This window comes from Marmota flaviventris, chromosome 15 (genome assembly GCF_047511675.1).
Source record: "Marmota flaviventris isolate mMarFla1 chromosome 15, mMarFla1.hap1, whole genome shotgun sequence".
Lineage (NCBI taxonomy): Eukaryota > Metazoa > Chordata > Mammalia > Rodentia > Sciuridae > Marmota > Marmota flaviventris.
The window spans coordinates 30,720,295-30,745,855 of record NC_092512.1 but is presented as its reverse complement, the minus strand read 5'-3'; the positions used below and the strand labels follow the sequence as shown (position 1 = coordinate 30,745,855).

Here is a 25,561-nt window from a genome sequence, read left to right as displayed (position 1 = left end):
CTCCATTAATATTAATAGTTTAAAATTGTCTAAAGAAATAGAACCTAAAGGAAAAAAATGAGGAGTAATATATTTAATTAAGTAAAAATATATTTCTTTGAACACTTGTATTTATATGCATCAATTAAGGACAGTGTTGCATATTCCAGATTAAACAGGTATTAAGTTTAACATGGATATAAACATGCTATGTACAATGATATTAATAATTGTTTTTTTTTAATTTTTGTAGATTTCAAAGTGTACCTTTAATAGAAACTGGAACAGGGTGAATTTAGTAAGCATGTTTCAGTTAATTAGCAAAAAAATTAAATTAGCTGAAAATAACAGGTTGACAATTAAAGATCTAAAAACACTTATAAAATAATTAAGTCACAGCTATGTATACGCATGTAAGAAGATACTGTAAAATGAACTGCTCCAGTTTACTTGGTTTTATTTCAACTTAATACACTCCAAGTACTGCTTTCCCATATAATAGCAAAGGAAATATTAAATGCATGTTTGTTATTTTAAGAACAAGGTGATACATTTCATATTCTTTAAATTTTACTCATGTTATAAATATATTTATCAGTCCATCTATTTTTTAAGGTAAATGAAAACTGTAGCACATATGCTATGTCCACATTTGATTTTATCTCTTTTGAAAACTGTATTTTAAAACATCAGAGTAATGAATAGTGTTTCTACCTTACACTGTTATCTTCCATGCACTACAATTTATATGGCTTACAAAAATGGAATTTACAATTGAAGACAGGTTAACTCAGATCAACTAGTAAGTATGATATTGGAACTGTTATTCTGAAATCCATTAATATTGAACTCAGAGGACAATGCTGCTCCTTTTGAACTGTATCAAAATTATGCAACAGTATACACTTACTTATTTGTAGTTTTGCATAGAGATAATACCATTTTACAGATGTAATATTTATTTCCCAAAGGATTGTGGCAGGCCTTTTTCTATCTTCATGCATGTTCATTTTATTCATTTGCTCATGCTCTCTCTCTCTCTCTCTCTCTCTCTCTCTCTCCTCTTTTTCTTCTTCTTCTCCTTCTTCTTGGTTTCACATGAAATAAGCCATATTTATCATCTGGTTATCATAGTTTCAAACTAAGATCCAGTAGTAGTTTGAAGCACAGCAAGCTGAGCAGTTGTTCTTCCCTTTTTAAAGCATGTCAGTGAGTAGCATTCTCTAGAGTCAAGCCACACAAACACAGTGACCCAAGTAGAGACTTTTGTGAACTCAAAAGGCTCCAAATCCACAGTCAAGAACCTTGATGACATCACCTAACTACCATCTGCTGCTGGAAGGGAGACAATATTGTTCATTTCAGAAACAGTCTCTCATCTGCTAGTTTCCCCAGATTTCTTTGTTGTTTTTATAATTACTTCTGGTATTACGCTTTCAGAAGTCCAAAGGTCGAATCATCATGGTTGTGGAACGTAAAGAGTAGCTGGGCCCTTTGAAGTAGTGCCACTTGATTCCATTCAGTTTTCCATGATTCTGTCCCGCCGTATAGAACATTCCATTTAGATTGGAGGGGCCACAAGCATCAAACCACCAGCCTGAAAAAGCAGTTAATAATGGAAGAGATAAAGAGAAGCAACAATTACAAATTGAACATTTGGAAATTACTGGCATTAACTGGTGGAGAACTTATTGAAATGTCATGATTATTTAAAAATAGGAGGCATTCAGAGTCTATCATCTTGGCAGTGGATTGTTTCCGACGACATTGGTTAAAGATGTATATGAACAATCTAAGAGAAGGATGCTCTTCTGAAAACCAGCTTTCAGTGTGACCCCCCCCCCACCCCTTGGGAGTCACTTCCCACAGTAATTTTGGAAGTCTGAAGATACAATCTAAGTCAGACTTGGAAGAAATGTGGAGTAAGTAAAAGGCACAGACATTTTACCTCAAGCCTTCATTAAGAATACAACAATTATTAGTAAAACAAAATATGTTCTCCATTGACTTCTGATTTTGTCAAGAACTAGCTCTCAGCTCCTTCTAAAATTAAAACTGAATACTGTAAAATGCCTATGATGCTTAACTTGAATTTCAATTCATCCATCCTCTCAATAGTTTATAGCAACTGGGAAGTTCATCCATAGTATTCAGACAGTGCATGTATAGCAATATTTTGTCTATGATTGTTCAAGCTTTTCCTAAACTTAGCAAAAAGAAAAACAAACTTGATGGGTAGTATCGAAATCCTGTGCTTGCATAACTCTATAAGGATAACTAGATAACCCAAGTTTATGTTTTTAATGAAGTAAGGTCTAAGATGTTTAGATAAAGCATAGTACTTTTCTGTCTCCTGAAGCAACACTACTGAAATCTTTAGGGAGAGACTTATGCCAGAGACATTCTGGCATATTTGTATTCGGATACAGTTGACCTCTCTTTGATTACAGAGTTGTACCTAAGGGACTAATAGCTAAAGAAAGAGAAAACTGTACAGCTGATGTTGGACTGTAACATGAGCATCGTCTTGCAGAAACTTTAGAATAAAGTTAAATGAAGAAAAGCTAGTTCTCATTTTTCAATTTCGGAAGATGAATACAGCTGGGTTGTGTTTATAAAGTCACACTAGAGGCATAACAAGCTACAGTAATCACCGATTCATCCTGGGGCAAGCAGTCAAGTATGTCTCAATGGATTTTGAGAGACACTCTATGCAATGCTTTGTGCAAACATAAATGTTAATGCTGTCAAAACACAAGGGACAAGAAGGTACTTGTTGGGCAAAGAAGGAAGAACTGTAAAATCCTATCATTACTTCCTTAAGACTACCTCCTTAATTTCTATCAGTGCTCGTATAAAAAATATGCTATTTGTAGTACAACAGACATTCTAATATTAGAGAATTTATTTACACAGAAGACTCTAGAGCACTAAAGTGAAACTCCAAAATTAAACTCAACTTATTGCTTCCATGTTTTAATTTACCTGCTCCTTTTCTGTGTCTTTCTTGAGACACTTTTTCATTGTATCAATGAATCTTTCCTACTCTTTCAAATACACATCATGATTTCATAAAGTGCATAATTTCATGCACTTACTTTATTAATGAGAATAATGAAGATTCAAAGAATGCTCTATTGTGTTGAGTCACATTAAAATATCCATGCTGAAAATGTGTGTCTCAGTTATTTGTTTTATACAAAGTTACAGGACTTCTAGAAAAGTGTGGATAGACAGACGACAGCAGAAAAATAAAGAGCACAGGCTAAAGGATTATTCATAGGAAAGCTTTGGATGAGCTTAGGAAAGAGACAGGAAACTATAGGGACCTAGGAAGAAAATCAGATAAATTAATTTTGTGTTTCTTTTCTGAGCAAAGTGCAATAATGAAGTTGTGGTGAGAATGACATTTTGGAGACACCAAAAGAAGGCCATTGTGGCTGGGTTAACAGTCAACAAGATAGTTGTTTGACAATAAGGGGGCTTGAAGAACAAATTAACCCAGTCTGTTCATCATCATAAAAGCAACTGAAAACCCTGGTTTATACACTGGTCCGTGTTACATTTTTCGTGCTACACCTAATTGAGTTTGCTTAGCACAGGACTGGCATGTAACTTCAGGGTTGTTGAGTGATTGACCAACCGATTCAACTTGGGGAACTGTTTAGTTTACTAAAAGGCTATATTTAATAGACACCCCAATATATAACCTCTGTGCTTATTGTATTCATCTTTTTCTTTCTTTATTCATTCAAGTGTTACACAATACTCAACAGGACAGACATGGTCCCTGCCCTCAAGGAAATTACTTCCAACATGAGAAGCAGATGAAATAAATCTAAGTAAATAAATGAACTACAAATCATGACCAAAGAATGCCATGGAGAAAACAGGGAGCTGTGAAGGAGGATAAGATAATGTTTCACATTCATGGGAGACCTGAAGGAAGAGAGGGAGGCAGCCATTTGAAGTCAGGGAAAGAATTTTCTAAGCAGAGTACAGCACATGCAAATGTCGTGTGGAAGAAAGACAACTTGGTGTGGTTAGAGACTAAAAGAGCATCACTATAACTGCTACATAGGGAAGAGAGGAGACTTTCAGAAAATGAGGTAGAGAAATAGTCTTGATGGAAAGCTGAATAATGTTTGTGGAAAAAATTATAGTTTAGCCAGCCTGCTTGTCTATCATCAGCTGAACAAGTAAAACATTCGCTAGGAATGGGAACCCATATTTAAACAGGGGAACCAAATCTGCCAGGCTAAATGTTTAATCAAGCAGCATGTAAAGTCCTTATTCTATATGGTCTGTCAAAGCCATCCTGAGCGTATGTGTCAGTGTGATGAAGGGGAGAAAACTGAACCTAGAAGCAATTCAACACAGACTAACCAGCCGTCAGACAAGGGGACAGGGGGAAATATGTTCCTGACTTCAAGGTATGCACTGTTTTTGTAGAAGACTAACTGTTTAAATAAATCAGATGATAGTTACTAAACAAAGAGATAAAGAACATGTTATGGAAATAAAGGGGCAGAAGGTCCTGACTGCTTTTGGGACTGTGAGATTCATTCATTTACCACCTGAGCTGGGTCTTGAGAGATGGTATGATTTCAGTAGACCAAAAGAATTTTCAAGTACTCTATGTACCCTAGAAAAGCAGAACAGAGTGTCAGCCAGCAGCTTAGTTTGGCCGGAGTGCCAATGGGTAAGGGGTTGGGAAAAAATAAACAGGAGGGAAAACATTATACTTTTTCTAAATTTTCTTGTGAAGAATGGAGGACCCAGAGAGATGAGAAGTTTGAAGACCTCAGTTTCAATGCTGACTTCATCAATTAACAAGCTGTTAATCAGTTAAACTGAGACCCTAGGAAATGATATCAACAACATGTGGTGTTTATTGAATGGTTTATATGTTTTAGGAACTGCATGGAGATATTTGCATGCATTCTTCTCATTTCATCCCCCAAACAGCTTTCTACATATGGCAAGTATATAATAACCACACCAAAGCTCAGAGAGTTTAAGGAAATTTCCAAAGTCCCATTCATAATATATGGATTCTAATGTCCAGTCAACCATTTTCACAGCTCAGTTAGGATCAAATAAAATGTCGTACTATGATATCCTGTAAAACTCTATCTGGTGTCGCTTAGGAAACAGAGTGGGGAGTTTTGAGGCAAGAACAAAAAGGACAAGATTGTTTGGCTCCACCATAATGATGGAATAATGATGACAAGGTCATCGGTGCTAACAAATTTTATTTGTTCGGTACAGTCTGTTAGAAAAATATGGAAACAATTCTGTTGCAAATGAGCGCAGTTTACAGTGTTCACATTATAAAAACATTGCATTTAAAAACCTGACCGAGATTTTCTCCCAATGTTCTGTTTTGAATATATGAGCAATCAAAATTATTGACCTTGAAGTATTCAACTATCTCTTAAGACCAGTGGGTCATACACACTGTGATGTATCAGAGAGCAATTGATGATAATAAAGATGCTAAATTGAGATGACAGAAAATGAAATCAAAGGGCAAGTATTTCTCATGACCATTTCAATTCCATTATAAAATATTATAAACTACAAGTTAGCAAAAGTAGGTTACTTCTGTGCAGGTAAGTAGTCTCTGTTGTTTCTTTTTTTTTTTTTTCTTCTCCTCAACATGCATTTTTTTAAAAAAAAAAAAACTACATAAACAAATATTTTTTGTAACAAAATATTGCAAATAGTTTTTCTACTTTCTACCTTTCTATGAAAAAATTAAGGATAGCAAGGTCTACTAAATATGAATCCTGGTAAGATGTGGTTAAAATATATTTATATAAGGCAAGGAAAAGTCTAGCATTATCCTGGTAACTTCTTGGTATTCACAGGTCCTTAGTGTATAGGTAAGTTTGCATGAGATGAAGATATTCGGTTTGAACAGACTGAGGAACATGGCTGTGTTTGCAATTCCCCTCTGACCAGATACCAGATAGCTGAATTTATATGTGCTGTGCAATCTTGGAAAAATATTCACTTAGTACTTTGTTCTTTGTGTGCCTTGGAGTAACTAATAAGAAATATGCTAAAGAAGTTTCTAGGAAAGACACTTTCATTTCAAAAGAACTCAGTGATGCAAGAATGGGATGGAAGAAAGCAGCTTCCCTCTGCCTGCGGTTGGGACAACTGATAACATGTCTCAAATGTTTTCAGGTTGGCAAGGGCTGAGATGTACTTTGCCAAGCATTTTTGTCTATAACCTGTAACCTCATGTATATTTTAATAAGAAATCGGAGATGCATGTTTCTAATTCATTTACACTTAACTCATTAAAATTTAGTTTTGTAAAAACTATCCCAGCCTTCCCAGGCCTTTAAAAAATCACTTGAGTCTTTTATCTTTGAAGTAGAAAATTCACATTTTATCACTAATAAATGAAACTCTGCCCAGAAAATAGGAATTTGATTCTAAACTTTGTACTCAGGAAGTTCAAATTTATTTGAAAGTCAGGAAACCTAACTCTCAAAGTCTTCTGATCCTAAACAAAATGTCTCTCAACACTTCTTTTCTAAGGTAAAGAGTACACCGAAGTGAAAAGATATATCTTTTTCTTTCTTTCATTTATTTTTAGTGCATGTGTTCTGATCAGCAATATGTAAAGGAGCTTGCGGAGAGACTAAGAGTTCACTCTTTTCACTGAACTGAATTGATGGGTACCGCTGTTATCAGCGAGATCATAATGAAAAAGTCACTTTATATGTGCACAGTTGGCCTCCCCTCAGCCAGTCTCGAGGAGCAGCTGTGCGGGTCTTGTAGGGCTTGTGCAGGAGTCCAAGAACTTTCAGAGGTCTTCATTTTTTCTGCCATCCCATACTATACCCACTTTAGGCCAAGGACTTAGTGTTATTTATTTATTTATTGTTCCAAAAGATGAAAACTTGTTTATCCTGGCCAGTAATATTGAATATTGAATTCATATAAAACTTGTAGGTATTCTTTTATTGTTTTCCCCTTGCTCAGGCTTCAATTCTCACCATATCTAAGTGAGAAAATGCTCCTGGAAATATACTACAAACAGTAAAAAGAGTATTATTATTATTATTATTATTTGAATGCCATTCTGTACAAGGAGGCAGTAGAAAGAGTCACAGGGTGACAGCCTCTGGAGACTGAGTGCTGGCCATCAAATCCTACTTCTAACTGTAATTCAGTGACTATGGGTAAATAGCTCACCTTTCAGTATCTCAGTTTTTGTGAAAGGAATTGTTCTGGTCCCTATTTATCCTATTTCAGAGGTTTTTGGAAACTGCATGTAAGTTATTCAATATAAACAATTTAAATTAATGCAAAACTGTTAAATAATATAAAAGCTGAAAAACTATTCACGGTACCACTCATTAAGTATAATACAAGCAAAATTAATTGTTTGGTTATTTCCTACCACTCATTAAGTATAATACAAGCAAAATTAATTGTTTGGTTATTTCCCATCCATTGTTAGTTATTAACCTTGGGTTGTAGCTTTCTGAGTAGGCATATTGATTCTAATTCACTTTTTCCTAAATTTATGAAAGGCGTTCTCTGATATTCTTTGCTAGCTTTCTAAGAACAGAAAAATGTACTGAGAAAATAGGAATATAATTCTAAATTTTATATGTAGGGAACTCAAATTTATTTAAACAGAATCCTAACACTCAAATTTTTATTATTCTGCTGTTTAATCTTCTGGGGTTTTGTGATTTTTTTAAAAGTTGGTCCCAATTATTGATATACATCCTTTTGTTTCATGTTTGTGCAGAGCAAGTATATGTTTATATACAGATATATGTGTATGTTTATATACAAGCATATGTATATGTCTATATATTTTAAACCTAAGTACAAGCAAGAGTGTCATTCATAATTTATTTTTATGTATTCTCACCAGGATCATTTATGATTTTTCAGTGTCCATTCTGAGTCTCCGATAACATATTCAGTTAACTAACCAATAATACTGAGTACATTCTGTGTGCCATACTCTCTGCCAGGTCCTGGGGAAGTAGTAGGGGACAGCACAAAGTCCCTGCATTCAAGGAACATGTATTTTTTTAGGAACAGATGTATATTCTTATACACTAAAAATAGACCAAATTGAAATAAAAGTAATGCAATGTAGATTTTTTAAAATCAATCTTAAATTATTCATATGTATCTATTTAAAAATATTTATTTTTTAGTTATAGGTGGGCACAATATCTTTATTTTATTATTTTATATTTATGTGGTGCTGAGGATCAAACCCAGTGCCTCATGCATGCTAGGGGAGTGCTCTACCACTGAGCCACAACCACAGCCCTCATATGTATCTTTTATCTTGACAGTTTTTCTTAAAACCTAGGGAATAACATTTACCTCATGATGCTTTGCATGTCCTTTCCTGGTATGAAAAATGCTAAGATAATGTTCTTTTTCCAAAGATTTTGTCACTTCTTTGTCATCTAGCAGTTGAAGAAGCTGCTAGTTTCTTTCATTGTCTTCATGAAGATTACAAAGCAGGCAATGCAAACATTTATCAATTCTCTTCCGTTAGCATCCGGTAATTTCTGGGGCACACTAAGAAATTTATGCGTATGGTTTTATCCCCTCTTTTAGGGATGAACTGAGAAATATCCTTTGTTAGCTTTAGAAAGTCTTGTCTGTCAGCTGAAATAGTTTATGTGTGGGAAAAGAGATCGGAGTTTCTGTCGCAACAGATTCTTTCTGCAGAAGGTTAGGTCACACTTTTACATAGCTTTTATATGATATACTAAATATGGAAATTGCACTAAAAGAAAACTAGAAAGGAAAGCTATGTAAAACAATACCTTGTTTGTTTTTTTGTTGTTAGCAACCTTTAGTGACTATTTTACAGCAGACTTTTAGATATATTCATTTCTGTAATTCCTTAATAATTAGATAATATAATTATAGTAATTGTAGTTCAACACTGGTAGCTTAAATAGTTGTTTAAAAATACTTATTTTGAAGAATCTTAATTTAGTGTCAAAGACCACATCTTCGTTGAATATAAGTTTACTTCAAAAATGATAATCTAGTCAATCTGTATACGGGGTAAAAATGGGAGTTCATAACCCACTTGAATCTAATGTATGAAATATGATATGTCAAGAGCTTTGTAATGTTTTGAACAACCAATAAAAAAATGAAAAAAAGTGATAATCTAGTAATGTTTCCATTTTTTCTAGTCTTGCAGTAAGAGGGATTTTTGCATATCTATCTTATATATAATAAATCAGCTGGGCATGGTGGTACATGCCTGTAATCCCAAAGGCTAAGGAGGCTGAGGCAGGAGGATTGTGAGTTCAAAGCTACCCTCAACTAAAGCAAGATGTTAAGCAACTCAGTGAGACCCTTATCTCTAAATAAAATACAAAATAGGGCAAGGGATGTGACTCAGTGGCCAAGTATCCTTGAGTTCAATCCCTAGAACTCGAAAAAATATATAAATTATTTATTATATTTAAATAAGTAAATAAATCTATACAAATGAAAGCATTTCATTCACTGAATGAAATTACATTTCATTTTCTTAATGTTAAATAGTAGAAAAATTCAATCTCCTCCTTGATGTCTCCTGTAACCCATTGTTCATTCAGTAGCATATTGTTTAGTCTCCACGTGATGGAGAAATTTTTATTTTTTATTTTTTCGTTGATTTCCAATTTCATTCCATTATGATCTGATAAAATGCATGGTAGTATCTCTACTTTTTTTGTATTTGCTAATAGTTTCTCTGTGGCATATTATATGGTCGATTTTAGGGAAGGATCATGTCCTACTGAGAAGAAAGTATATCCACTTGATGCAGGTTGAAATATTCTATATATGTCAGTTAAGTCTAAGTTATTGATTGTACTATTGAGTTCTATAGTTTCTTTATTCAACTTTTGCTTGGAAGATTTATCCAGTGGTGAGAGAGGTGTGTTAAAGTCACCCAAGATTATTGTGTTGTGGTCAATTAGACTCTTGAACTTGAGAAGAATTTGTTTGATGAACATAGCTGCACCATTGTTTGGGGCATATATATTTATTATTGTTATGTCTTGTTGGTGTATGGTTCCCTTGAGCAGTATGTAATGTCCATCTTTATCCTTTTTTGATTAACTTTGGCTTGAAGTCTACTTTATTTGCTACGAGGCTGGAAACCCCTGCTTGCTTCCGCAGTCAAAAATAAACAAATAAATAAATAAATGGTAGAAAAAAACTGTTAAATTTTTGGTGAAATTGATTATTTTCTTTGGATTGGGAGTGAGGTGCACAATAGGAACTCTCCTGAGGGACTTAAAGAAATGTTTACTACAATTACCTTATAAATCTGTTTCTCCCACTACAGAAATATACAGATTTTTCAGTAGCATCCTTTATAAAGGGGGAAATTTAAGGAGAAACTTTACGAATTTTCCTGAGGTCAACAGTAATCACATAATACAGACATTTCTGGCTTATAAATATATGCTGACAAATCACCTCTGTTTAATGGTTAGTTAGGAGGTCATTTCCATAGAAAATGTGTGTGGCGATTTTGACCTTGAAATATATGCTCTAGTACAATAAGAAATGTGTAATGAGACATAAAAGTTTTTCAATATTTAAATTGGATAGAGAAATTGCTGGCTTGCTGGTAAGGTGGGGATAAGTACAAACACTTCTGGGAAAAAGGGTGTAAAACATTGTGGTATCTATTTCTATTGATGCAAATGTCAGATGCTTTCTCAGCCCACTGTGTCTCCTTTCAACCAACAATGTTGAGTAATATGGATTACCACCTAGGCACTAAAAATAATATCCCTCATTCCCCCACCAACAGTGTCAATGAGTGTATGGAATGATAGAATTCAGAAACAGACCAAAAACTTGGGAGCTATTTTTACTAGACTCACAATTACAGGAAAGTGTATAAATAAACTCTGTCAAATAAATAGCTCTCTATTTTGTCCATCACTACAAAGGCACACCTCTTCCTACTACTTATTCCAGCTTTGGACCCCCCTCAACTCTCCACCTAAACTCTCTTCCCTCTTCCCCAAATAATTCTACCACATGGTATATTTTATCGACAGAACTTGTTAAGATTAGAAATTGAGTCATCTATTATTAACTCTTTGGTTGACAATCTCTCTCAATGAAGATTAGCTCTAATCTGTCCTGTTCTTTCATCTAATAGTAGCTGATCTCCTTAATAGAGCTTATTAAAAAATACATCATATTGGTAGGAAAAAGACTTTGGGATGTTAGAAAAGAAGAAGACACAAAGATTAAGATGGTCCACCTTGTGTCTAGCTGAAATACCATCTGCTTTTAAGTAAGCCTATCTTCTATTTTTCACTCTTTTTAACAGATAAAGGTAACAATGATACCATGTGCTCCAACTAAACTCCCTCCTCTACTGAAAAAAAATTATGTAAGATAGTGCAAAATAAACCTATTATACCCTCAGTTCCTTTTTAAAGGAAAATATACAAATAAAGAAGATAGAAGGAAACTTTGATGATGACAAGTCATTGAGTTATTGGTCTCAAACAGTTTGAAGTCTATGGCTTAAAAGAGACTATTTTAATAAAGAAAGGAATAGTCATTAGACAATGAGAATGGTTGTAAGGGAAAATCTGACAGTGGATAAATAATGGTGGCAGGGAGTAGCAGCTAACTAAGACATAAGTTCCAGGCAACACTCCAGGTACTTGGACTGTCACTGACATTCATCCTTATGTTTTCCAGTTCTCAGCTATCTAAATTCCACATTTTAGCTTTTCAGAGTGAATGGTTTTGCAAGACCTGGAATCTTTCAGAAGGATATTTGATAGGGTAATGGCATTTATTACAAAAACACATTTACTTAGACTATTCCAGCCCAAGCAATAAGTGGAAATTTTTTTCTCCCCAATATATGTGTTTATTGGTGGCTAAGAAGCAGGTCCAAGAATGATTATGGATGAAAGAACATGACAAAGTTCTATCATGTGAAGCAGAAATAAAAATCATAAATCTAAGCAATGAAGTGTTCTCGACAACCAAGAGGTGCATACTCCTCTTTGTTTTGCTCCATATTTTCATTATTATGACAGGAATATGAACGTACTGGAATGTTCTTCTAAGAACACACATTTGAAAGATTTTACTGTTGGTCTTTCATGTAACTTTATTTATTTGGAAGAAAAAAATTATCTGTAAAAATAGAGTGGTGAAAATGAAGTGTATTTCAATATTAAAATGGGCAGGAAAATGGAAAATCCAAGTACTTTTGTCTTTGTATAAAGCTGCTGAAAATTTCGTTTATGGGATCAGGAAGGTAATGAAAAGAAATATTTCTTTGGAGAAAATGTTCAAGACCTGTGGGTACTATTTAAAAGAAATTTCCTAGATTTGCAATAACTGTATTTTATGGGGGGGTCACAAAGACATATAAGAAAATTTTAAATATTTGATGAGGTTGAATATGATCTCCAAATGACATACCTGAAGCTTAAGTAGAAGGATGTGATAGAAGCAGAATCATAATGGCTTATCTTTGATAATATGGAGGCTGGTTTCATAATGAAAAGATTTCAACATAGGTGGAAGGGATGGAGGTCAATAATCTATGATTTGGTTGTGGTAGTAATGAAGGGGTTGGAGATAGAGAGGAAGATGGGAAGATTATTCTAAAATCTTCCTTCCACAGCTTTCCATGTTCTATTATCTGATGAGTGAAAATTTTAATCTAATGGTTCAAATCATTAGATTTAAAATTTGAAAGTTATTTTGAGAGTTACAGATAGTTACTCATTCACTCATGCACCATATTTACTCTTGAGTTCCTATATATCTATCACATCCTCTGCGCAGATGTTAAGGATAGAAGGTTGAAACAGGATTGACATTCATATTCCTTTGTACAAAGTAGAGATGAAAATTTCCTTGCTGGTCTCAAAGTTGGATTGGAGTTTAAGGAAGATAGAACAACATTTGCAATGACATATAATAATATGCAACTAAAAGAGCAGAAAGGTAGTGTTTGGGGAGGAAAATAGCAGATTTCAACTTTTATCCTCATTAGGATGAAAATGTTTTGTTCTACAAAGATACAAAAAGAGTATCAGAATAGTAGAGGGTGGCATTGCTTGCTTTCCATTAAGAGACGGAAGGAACACCAAAATTGTGAGAAAAGAAACAATAAAACAGGGTTTTCCTTTATAATATTATTTGGTACCAATCCCTTGCCAGAGCTTACACCATTTGTGAGCAACATCACTTGCCAATGGGTTTTAGATTAGTGTTTCTTAGAATGTAATCAGCCATATATCAACTTCACAGATTTTTCTATATCCATTTATACCTAGAACTAATATTTAACTAATACTTTTTGTTGAAATCAATGATCTATTAATTATGCAATATCATGAATGTACTTTAAAATGCAAAATTTATAGCATCCCTTTAAAAAGAAATCAGTAGTAACACTTGCTTTAATACATGCTAGATATAAAATATAATAAAATTAAAACAAAATAGCATTATTTGATTCTAGGTAGGTGCCATTGCCTACCCAAGGCTCTGAGAAGAAGGGCAAGGCTCTGGTCTTTCTTGGATAAGACGACTGTTTAGTAAGTGCTAGAGAAATGTCACAGACATTCTAGCACCAAATTGAGAATTTGTCTTTGGCACAATCAGAAGACTGAAAAAATATTGAAAAGGTACAAAAAGGATTAACTTTCTTACTTAAAGAAAAAATATTATTTCATAGTATACCCTATACTAGCTAAAATATGTTGTAAATACATTAAAATATGTTGTAAATACATTACAAAATATGTTGTAAAATATGTTTTCCACATAATGGAAAACCTTGGTATAGCTGGTCTGAATCTTCTAACTTCGGGTTTAATTATGATTCCATTTTTGTTGTTGTTGTTTTATTTCAACAAAATATTCAATGAACTCTAATACACAATTGTTCAGCATTTGGTAAGAGGCAATTATTCTATATGCTGTATTCCTAAATTGTTGTTCTTTTCAGTATAGGTATCATGAAGACTCTTTGGAAGGTAGAATAGCTGAGATTTCGAGAAGCTAAAGAATATATTGAGAACAAAGCTCAGCATACTCCCACTACAGATATTGTAAGAGGAAGCAAACCTCTAAATATGCTAGCAATGTCTTGCACAAGAATCCAGGATAAATTAGAAGGCAGAACAAGGGACTTGCTGTTAAGTTTTCTGACCAGAAGATCATACCCTTTCTCATTGATAAGAAACCTCAAGCCTCAGACCAGCGAAACACAGCTTAGAGCATGGCCCCATAGGACTCACCTCCTGTTAGCATGAGGGCACATTTGCACATACAGTTGTCATTATCAGCATCTTTAGTACTGAAATCAGCACCGTGCAAGATCAGGCTGCTCTGTTTTCCTGCTGTCCCAGTGTGACCCTTTAAATATAACCTGAAGTTAAAAAAAAAAAGAGAGAGAGAAAAGAAAGATCAGCCATTCTACAGAATAACAGAGCCCAAAAGAGTGAGTGACTCATTCTGTTAAAACTTTTTCATTATTTTCTTCCTTCTTTGAAATCAACCCTTCCAATAAATCACTCTCTAAACCAAAAAAAAAAAGAAAAAAAAAAGAAAAGATAAAGAAGGAAGGGAAGAAAAGGAAGAGAGGAAAGAGGAAAGAGGACAACACACACACACACACACACACACACACACACACACACACACTACATGCAGAGAAAGAGGGAGAAGTGGGAAAGATTTCAAATTACAAATAGGTAAAATTCTCTATGGCTTGGGTACTTGTGTTTATTTCATTATGCACACAAAAACTCATATGGTTCTCTGATCATTGAGAATTCATGAAAAGAGCATGTATTTATTTTAATTTTATTATTATAGGTCTCATTTAAAAAAAAAAAAACTTTAAGAGTGTCAATAAGCATGTCATTCCATTAATCTCTAGTATCACTCTTATGCTAAAGAGTAGTAAGTCTCATTGATAAAAGACTTGTTCTGGCTAGGCACTCTGCTAAATGATTTTCAGCTGTTAATTTAATTTTTATAGGTTTTTTGGGGGAGGGCAGAAAGACACCATATTTTTGTATTTGGAGGAATGGTATAAACTAAACTAAAGAACATCAGTAGATGTTTTGATACAACTTATAGAAAAGCTAAATGCAGTCCCAATCTACATGCAATGCTTGGTGACCAGGGAAGTCACTCAAGGCTTGAGGAGAAGTTGGCCTAAGGCTGGGTTCTCCTTATCACCATCTCCTAGGGTGTACTTATCAAAGGGATATTCTGCCATGCCAGACCAGGACCTCCATCTTTTTTTTTTAATTTTTATTTTTTATTAGTTGTTCAAAACATTACAAAGCTCTTGACATATCATATTTCATGCATTAGATTCAAGTTGGTTATGAACTCCCAATTTTACCCCAAATACAGATTGCAGAATCACATCGGTTACACATCCACATTTTTACATAATGCCCTATTAGTAACTGTTGTATTCTGCTACCTTTCCTATCAACTATCCCCCCTCCCCTCCCCTCCCATCTTCTCTCTCTACCCCATCTACTGTAATTCATTTCTCTCCTTGTTTATTTTCCCATTCCCCTCACAACCTCTTATATGTAATTTTGTATAACAATGAGGGTCTCCCTCCATTTCCATGCAATTTCCCTTTTCTCTCCCTTTCCCTCCCACCTCATGTCTCTGTTTAATGTTAATCTTTTCTTCCTGCTCTTCCTCCCTGCTCTGTTCTTAGTTGCTCTCATTATATCAAAGAAGACATTTGGTATTTGTTTTTTAGGGATTGGCTAGCTTCACTAAGCATAATCTGCTCTAATGCCATCCATTTCCCTGCAAATTCCAGGACCTCCATCTTACTTAAGATGGACATGGTGGCCCAATTCTTTGATGGATTTCATCTGCTCATTCAGGTCATGCACCTCCATGATGTCACAGATGTTTCAGTGGCCAGTTTGTCCAGGTCCAGAAGTAACTGACTGAGATTCTCCAGTGTAAGGTACCCTCCACTGCCTCCAACCTGCTCTCCAAGTTCTGAGGGCCTGGTCCTTTTATATCCTGAAGGAAGACCTGGCCAGTCCCTCAATCCTGCGACTCCCTCAGCTTCTCAGCATATTCCCTCTCCTCCCAAGACTGATGAAGAAAACATTTGGTGCAGATCTTCAAAGCCACATGTAGTAGGACAAGGCCAGGTACAGGTAGAAGGTGGAGAGCTCCAGGTTATCAGGCAGTGGTTTGGGAGTCTTGGAATATGGTGGGAGTCCCTGGTCCTGGTGGCCAGGGAGATGTACAAAACTGGGTGAGGGGCCCTTGGGGTGCTTGGAGGTGATGGCTGGGATGGGAGAGGTTAGCAGTGTATGAGACTAATACAGGTTCCTTCTGAGCACAAGTGAACCAGGATACCACAGGATACAGCCAGGAATGTGTCACTAGCATGCCCATTTTGCAAGGGTTTAGCGAGGCTAAGCCAGCTGAATGGGATTCAGTTGTACTTGACTGACCCAAGCTCTTTATTCAACCTCTGTACAACTGTTTGCTGAGCTCATACCATATACCCTACATTATTCTAAGCATTTAAGACACATCAGCAAACAAACAAAAACAAGATAATTCATGCCTTTGAGAGATTTGTATTCTAGTTGTATCCCTAACTTCAAGATCCCGACTGGTAATCTTAAATGTGGCATTCTCTGGGAAACTTATTCTCTAGAAATATTTCTTATATAAAATTAGTAGTAACATCAGTGGCCCTAGAACAGTTGTACGCATGGCAGATCACCTGATCTTTGATATAAGTGTGTATTCACTAGGCCCGTAACTTGTGTTTTCAATGAGCATCTCGGATTGCACTTTGCAGAATAAGGATTACATTTTGAAGCATGTTGTCCTAGAACTTGAACTAAAGGACAAATCATTGTAGTTACCTCATGCAGGTTTTTGTTTGATGTCTGCTCATTTCCTGTTGATCCTACATGCTGTTTTTTGCCCTAAGCCATGTAGTATTTTGAGCAAATTTGAATTTGTCCATGTCCTCCAATGACTTCTCAGAGTTCAGAGAAACTAAGCTGCAGTTGTCAGCATTGACTGTTTGATACAGTCTTTTCTGTGTAAGACTATCCCCTCTCTAACCCTGCATAAACTGCTCTTCTGTACCAACACAGGGTTCTCACCAAAATCATGTAGCAATACTCCCTTCAAGTCCATGTCCATCTCTACTTCTGTGCCTGAGTCTTTTTTAAGAATCTTATCTGTCTGCAGCTAATATGTGATTAATATTACTATATGAGTAAGAAACTTCTAGGATGTAGGCCATCTCTGACCAAGGGATTACATTATTATTAAACAAGCATAATAAATATTGATTACTGCTTGGAGATGTATATTTATTTGATTTGTGTTTGCATGCAGTTATATGTCCCATTATTCTGTGATGTTAGGTATTTTTTAAATTTTTTTATTGGTTGTTCAAAACATTACAAAGCTCTTGACATATCATATTCCATACATTAGATTCAAGTGGGTTATGAACTCCCATTTTTACCCCAAATACAGATTGCAGAATCACATCGGTTACACATCCACATTTTTACATAATGCCATATTAGTAACTATTGTATTCTGCTACCTTTCCTATCCTCTACTATCCCCCCTCCCCTCCCCTCCCATCTTCTCTCTCTACCCCATCTACTGTAATTCATTTCTCTCCTTGTTTATTTTCCCATTCCCCTCACAACCTCTTATATGTAATTTTGTATAACAATGAGGGTCTCCTTCCATTTCCATGCAATTTCCCTTTTCTCTCCCTTTCCCTCCCACCTCATGTCTCTGTTTAATGTTAATCTTTTCCTCCTGCTCTTCCTCCCTGCTCTGTTCTTAGTTGCTCTCATTATATCAAAGAAGACATTTGGCATTTGTTTTTTAGGGATTGGCTAGCTTCACTTAGCATAATCTGCTCTAATGCCATCCATTTCCCTGCAAATTCCATGATTTTGTCATTTTTTAGTGCAGAGTAATACTCCATTGTGTATAAATGCCACATTTTTTTTTATCCATTCATCTATTGAAGGGCATCTGGGTTGGTTCCACAGTCTAACTATTGTGAATTGTGCTGCTGTGAACATCGATGTGGCAGTATCCCTGTAGTACGCTCTTTTAAGGTCTTCAGTGAATAGTCCGAGAAGGGCAATAGCTGGGTCAAATGGTGGTTCCATTCCCAGCTTTCCCAGGAATCTCCATACTGCTTTCCAAATTGGCCGCACCAATTTGCAGTCCCACCAGGAATGTACAAGAGTACCCTTTTCCCCACATCCTCACCAGCACTTGTTGTTGTTTGACTTCATAATGGCTGCCAATCTTACTGGAGTGAGATGGTATCTTAGGGTGGTTTTGATCTGCATTTCTCTGACTGCTAGAGATGGTGAGCATTTTTTCATGTACTTGTTGATTGATTGTATGTCCTCCTCTGAGAAGTGTCTGTTCAGGTCCTTGGCCCATTAATTGATTGGGTTATTTGTTATCTTATTGTTTAATTTTTTGAGTTCTTTGTATACTCTGGATATTAGGGCTCTATCTGAAGTGTGAGGAGTAGAAATTTGTTCCCAGGATGTAGGCTCCCTATTTACCTCTCTTATTGTTTCTCTTGCTGAGAAAAAACTTTTTATTTTAAGTAAGTCCCATTTGTTGATTCTTGTTATTAACTCTTGTGCTGTGGGTGTCCTATTCAGGAATTTGGAGCCCGACCCCACAATATGTAGTTGGAGCCAACTTTTTCTTCTATCAGACGCAGAGTCTCTGATTTGATATCAAGCTCCTTGATTCATTTTGAGTTAACTTTTGTGCATGGCGAGAGAAGGGGATTCAGTTTCATTTTGTTGCATATGGATTTCCAGTTTTCCCAGCATCATTTGTTGAAGATGCTATCCTTCCTCCATTGCATGCTTTTAGCCCCTTTATCAAATATAAGGTAGTTGTAGTTTTGTGGATTGGTTTCTGTGTCCTCTATTCTGTACCATTGGTCCACCCGCCTGTTTTGGTACCAGTACCATGCTGTTTTTGTTACTATTGCTCTGTAGTATAGTTTGAAATCTGGTATCGCTATGCCGCCTGATTCACACTTCCTGCTTAGAGTTGCTTTTGCTATTCTGGGTCTTTTATTTTTCCATATGAATTTCATGATTGCTTTATCTATTTCTACAAGAAACGCCTTTGGGATTTTGATTGGCATTGCATTAAACCTATAGAGAACTTTTGGTAATATCGCCATTTTGATGATGTTAGTTCTGCCTATCCATGAACAGGGTATATTTTTCCATCTTCTAAGATCTTCTTCTATTTCTCTCTTTAGGGTTCTGTAGTTTTCATTGTATAAATCTTTCACCTCTTTTGTTAGGTTGATTCCCAAATATTTTATTTTATTTTTTTGAGGATATTGTGAATGGGGTGTTTTTCCTCATTTCTGTTTCAGAAGTTTTGTTGCTGATATACAGAACTGCCTTTGATTTATGCGTGTTGATTTTATATCCTGCCACTTTCCTGAATTCATTTATTAGTTCTAGTAGTTTCTTTGTAGACCCTTTTGGGTCTTCTAGGTATAGAATCATGTCTTCCGCAAATAGTGATAATTTAAGTTCTTCTTTTCCTATTTTTATGCCTTTAATTTCTTTCGTCTGTCTAACAAAAATATTTAGTGCTTTTGTACACTAAGTATTTTTGTGCATTTGTACAAAGTATTTTATAAACATTCTGCAGGGATTTCTGAGTCTGAGGAAAATACATAATTTCCCAGTCAGGTTTTGTTGGTGTCAATGATTAATAGAACAATAGTACAAATTACAGTAACAGTAGTACAAATAACTTCCAATGCTGAATTATCACATAAAGGTTTCTATTGTAAAACTCTAAGAGGTAAGCTAAAAATCACAGATTGTGCGTGTGTGTGTGTGTGTGTGTGCATGCGCATGTGAGTTTACACATTTCAGCTTCCACAGAGGTGGACTTCATTGGAGGAAAGTAAGCTCCAGGTCACCATTAAGATTCCTGGAGAAGGTTACCTGGATGAAATTTCTACTTTCCAGATATGGTCTGAAGTTAAATTTGTTCACTTTATCTTAGAGTTCCTCAGCCCCTCAGACACACACACACACTTGTAAAATCACCAATGACTTTTGTCAGGTCACCATTTGCAGCCAAAGTATGAGTACCTTAGGGACCCAGTGCCTGATCTCCTTAGACTTTTACACACAAAGCCAAATTATAACCAGAAAGTTGCTTATTTGGTGAATACAGAGTTACAGTCACAGGACTCTGAATGAATCCAAAATTAAGTAGCTGAGTCTCTGGTGACCTGAAATCTCCTGCTGCCCTGGGACTGGCTGAATTTAGTGCTCAGGTGTTCTTCCAAGAACCCTGTTGACCCCAGCTGTGCCTTTGGCTCCCTGTGGTTTGTGGTGGACTTCCTTCCTTATTAAATCACTACCATTTCTCCTGCAGAGGTGTAAGCTTACTAATAATAAGGGCAGACTTTATGGGAAAGAATAATGTAGTGTAGCACCTTTTGCAGGTAATTCAGCAAAGTAGTTCCATTGATTCTAATTGGATGGCTAGCACATGCTGGATATATTTTATATTTTTATCCTTTCTCATGAAGTTTACAGCATGAGTATCATAATTTATAATTGTTCCTTTGTGTAACCAAGGCAATACAAATATGCAATTTCATAAATTTGAGAAGCAAAGCAAAGCAAAGAAAATCACAGAAGTGGAATTACTGCAGGATCTACAGTAATTCTATTTTTATTTTTTGAGGAGCCTCCATACGACTTTTCAAAATGGGTATACTAATTGACATTGACACCACCAGTATACAAGGTTTCCTTCAAATCAGTATGCCAAAGAGATATCTGTACTCTCATGTTAATTTCAGAATTATTCATAATAACCAAGATATGGAAGCAACCTAAGTATCCTTCAGTTTTTGAATGGACAAAGAAAAGGTGATGTATAGACACAATAGAATAATACACAGCCTTCTAAAAGGAAGCAAACTCTGTACTTTGCAACAAGTTTGATCTAATTGTAGGTCATTATAATAAGTAAAATAAATTGGTGCAGAAGGACAAATATTATTATGAACTCACATGTGGACTCTACAAAAGTTAATTTTATTTATAGAAACAAAAGTGGAAAGGTGCCTACTAAAAATTAGGGGAAGGAAATAAGATAGGATAAAGGAAGATGTTCATCAAAAGATACAAAGTTTCAACTAGACTGATGAAATATGTTTCGGTAATCTATACACTAAAGATCACTAAGATTTTAATGAACTTACACTGAATGTTGACCACAATTATTAATAATGTATAACTCAAAATAGCCAAAAGAGTAGATTATTTTAAACATTCTCAACACACACATACAACAGTTGATGGAGTAATGGATATATTAATTAATTTGATTTTGAATCTTTACATAATCTATACATAGATCAAAACATCACATTGTACCCCATAAATATGCACAATTAGTATTTCTCAGTTAATAAAATAAATATAAGGAAAACAACAAAAATAAAAAGGAAAGCGTTAATCGGGGGGAATAAATCAACCCAAAAATCTTATCAAGTATAACTATACTTGACATATATATTTTTAGTCTTTTCCTTAATTTTCCTCTTCAAACATAATGTTATTTCTTTTAAGTATACATACAATGCTTAAACACATTCTTCTAAAAATTTCAGCACTGTGAATACAATTGTACTCACAGTCCCACCTTATCTCTCTCTAGGGGTAATCACTAATATCAGTTTTGTTCCCTTCAGTCATTTGCCCTCTTGGATAAAAACAAATTGAAATAGAATTCTACTTTACATTATATTTTACAGATTATTTTCCTATGCAATTGAGTGACTTTTTTTTCAGGTTATCAACTATTCTCCAAAATCATTTGGAAGCTGTCATATGAATACAGCATCAATTGTCGTATTTTTAAGAGTGACTTCATGCATCTCTAAGTACATATGCTGGTGTATACGTCAAGTTTGACAATAAAACCTACCACATATGAGTCTTATCGATGCTGTGTATTAGGATATGTGAGCAAAGAGATCTTTGTCCATATCCATTTGATTAAGAGTTGAAGGTAAGTCTTCTTGTCCTCCCAGTTCCTGTGGGTGACTACAGAAGTCTTTCAACTTGTCTCCCTGCCTGGGGTCTCACTCTTTCTTCTTCTCACCCCTAAAATCCATGCTTCATGTGGCTCTGTGCTCCTCATCATTCCTCTGCTCCTGTTAAAATCCCTCAGTTGCTCCCTGAACACTCAAAGGCTAGAGTCTAAATTCTTTATGGTGGTTTAGAAGGCCTTGGTTGTCTAGGCCTTTTCTAATGTCTACTTAAACCCACGTCCTCACCAATTGCATCTCTTATTTCCTGCATACAGGAATAGTGCCCTAGCCTTACCCAAGCATTTCCTCCCTCAAAGTGACAAATACTTTTCACATTTGCATGTCTGTCTTCTTTTCCTGGTGGGACCTTGTTGGTTTTGAATAGTTGCTGAACTCCTATTCAGCCTTTAAGATTCATTTCACCTATAGCCTCAAAGAGCATCACAGTTTATCTTTTCACTTATGTATCCCATAATAAATTGTGAGCTCCTTGAGGTATAAACTGTGTCTTACCATCTTTGAATCACCAAAATCTACAACAGTGCCAGAAATGAAGAACCCAATACTCATTAAATAAATGAATGATGGGTTTGCTCAGTAATTAATTTTCAGTAGGATCATTATAGCAAATAAAAATAACTCAAATATCAATAACCCTTATAACCAAAAAATATCTAACCCATGTTTTCAGAAAGAAAGTTTTACATCTCTTTCAGCTGATTACTCAAGATTAGTAGTTAGGTTTCTACTTCCTTGCCCAATACATACATCTGTGTGTAGACATGTATACATGTGTGTGCATCCTAAAATACTCCTCCCTACTCTCCTTCCAATTGTTTTTGTTCTCATTTTCTCATAAACTTGGGAATATAAAAACATGCTTGATATATTATACATATAGAATTAAGAAGAAAAGGCTATGTCTTCTCTTTAGTTCTCACATTTTATCAAATGTTTTATTTGTATTGTGTGCATACCCAGCTGACACAAGGAAACAAATTCAAAATCAAACCATAGGAAAGATAAATGCTTCAGTTAAAGTCATTTTGAGAAAGAAAAGGGAAAAGTCTGATTAGACGTGAAAATACTTCCCAAAGGTCCTGTTCAGATCACAAATCACTGAATCAAGAAGCAGAGGTAGAGAAGACGCCCAAGGTGTGTAACGTAAACACAGGGACCTACTGGTTGGAATGAATTGAAAGTAGAAGACACTGATGATATCTTAAGGAATAGTGACTATTTCACTGTGCAAGACTGAGGAGAGTTAGTAACTTAGTTAAAGTAGCATCTCTCCTTAGCATGTCACAGAATAGTGTCTTATGTTCTTCTAAAGAAGACACACACACCCTGGGTAGTCATTCTCTTGCACTGGGAGATAGAGATGGAATTTCATAAAATTAATTTCTCCTCAACACTATTTTAAGAAATGTATGAGTGAGGAAAACCATAAAGATTCTGGGAGAAACTGTAGTCAAAGAGAGGCCCTCTGTGCAGGGAAGGGGCTGTTCTTTCTTGACATTTATCTGGCCAGTGCAGAGTCACAACTACTGACCCAAAGCCAACACCTTTAGCTAGCTATTTGATAAAGCACACTAAGGGCTGGTTGCTCATTAATGCCATGTATTTTTTGTAATTAGATAAGAAAACTTCTTTGAAGTTCACAAAAATGTTTCTTTTTAATAGTGGTTCTGGCTGGTTTCTTAAATCATCATATATAACTATTTATGGCTTTCTCCATCTAGTTTATTGTGGTTCCAAATGGACCTTCACTTTCCAAAAGAAAGTCAATACACAGAAGGGCCCAGACTGGCTTTGCATCTGACTATAGTGAAAAGGGACTTGAAGTGTGAATCATTAGCGTGAATACTTCCTCCAAAATAACAGCTTGGGAATCCTGCACATTTATTTCTGCATTCAGCCAGTGTAGATATGGCCAGCATGAAGGATGATATGTTAGGCAATTAAACAAAATGTTCCTCTAGAGCAAAACATTTGGCTTAGAGACAAAAATAAGGAAGCTGTGGGGTAAGAACTCAATAACAAAAACAAAGACACAAGTATACTCCAAGAATACAATTAGAAGTGACCGAAAGGCAGCTGGGGCAGAATCATGGCATTAATCCTCTTCAATGTGTTTTTTTCCTAATTGACACACATAAAAAAACCTGAGTGCTTTTGGGCCAATGACTATAAAGAATGTCAGTATTTTGATTTTTTAAATTAGTATCTGATGGAAAATGAGCCAGATGGATGCCTAGTGAAATTGGTCACGGTTTTCTAGTCATCCTGATGAAAGATGTAGTCACTCTTTTCCTTCTCCTTCAGAAATGTCCATAACTAAGTCACTAACTCATATTTCCTAATGAATGTCGGACCAGAGTGCCTTCTATTATGGAAGGACAGGCTTCAATATATTCTGTCATATAAGAGTTTCTAGAACATTCTTTTCTTTAAAATAGGGAGCCCAACCTCAGGAATCCAGTTTTCATTAATTTTGTCTATCTAAGGGACTGCCCCTTTCTCTGCATTTTTATATTTCTACTGTATTAAGGGAAGCAAGAGTCTCTTTCACTGTCTAAGGCAGGGGAGTTGTATGTACGACAATTTGAAGTGTAGCCTCGACTCTTAATAGTAGACACAATCTCAGATATTTGAACTTCAAGGTCTTAGGTACTCAGGAGCCCAGTAGATTTTTATTTTGGCTCTGAGTTCTCTTCTCCCTGCCACCATATGGAACTACTTTGTCTTCCTCACAATTACTTGAAGAAAATGCAAAACGACCCCCATGGTTCTCTTTCAGAACCTGGTAGCAATGACTCAGTCTGACAGAGTTTCAGGACACTGACTCCTGTGGCTGCTCCAGGACTGTCTCTGCTTTAACCACCCTCCCCCACCACACCCCATGGAAAGGGCCTCAGGGCACCATCAGCAAAGGGGGCTGTCAGAGCTTGTCTGTTAGTGTGGAGTTTAAATGACACAGGTGGCGTCTTTTGCTGAAAACAGAGATGGCATCTCTCTTGTCAATTACAGAGAGCAAACAGTGTTTGTCTTACTGTACACTTGAGGGAGAAAAGGCATTTGGCATGATGAAGACACCATTGGGAGGTAGTCAAATGCTTAGAATTGTAGAGAAAAAGGTACAGTAAAAGTCCAGCAGATTCTAAACTATTCAAGTTTTTCAGGAGAGGAGATTCACTTGGAAGCTGTGGAGGGTGTAAACTTTTAGAAAAGGATGAGAAGCACTTTTGCGACAAGTAATTGTGAAATTCAGAACACAGCTAAATTTTGAGGTTATCTAACATCAAGAAAAGAAAGAAAAGAGATTCCATCAGTTTTTTGAAGGTGTTGGGAGCACCAAGTAAAAAGCAGACAAAGCACTTACTTAGAGATACTAAC

At 35.6% G+C, this 25,561-nt stretch overlaps 1 protein-coding gene across 3 annotated transcripts in view; it reads right to left on the bottom strand.

Annotated features, from left to right (window-relative positions):
* Positions 1-419: 419 nt before the first annotated feature.
* Angpt1 (angiopoietin 1) overlaps positions 420-25,561 on the bottom strand; it is a 237,091-nt gene continuing 211,949 nt past the window's right edge. For all 3 annotated transcript variants that reach the window (XM_027947991.2, XM_027947997.2, XM_071602181.1), the window contains exons 8-9: positions 14,292-14,422; positions 420-1,576 (exon numbers count right to left, since the gene is read on the bottom strand). In XM_027947991.2, the coding sequence (XP_027803792.1) occupies positions 1,416-1,576; positions 14,292-14,422 (292 nt within the window). In that variant the 3' untranslated portion in view covers positions 420-1,415. The remainder of the gene's footprint in view (positions 1,577-14,291; positions 14,423-25,561) is intronic.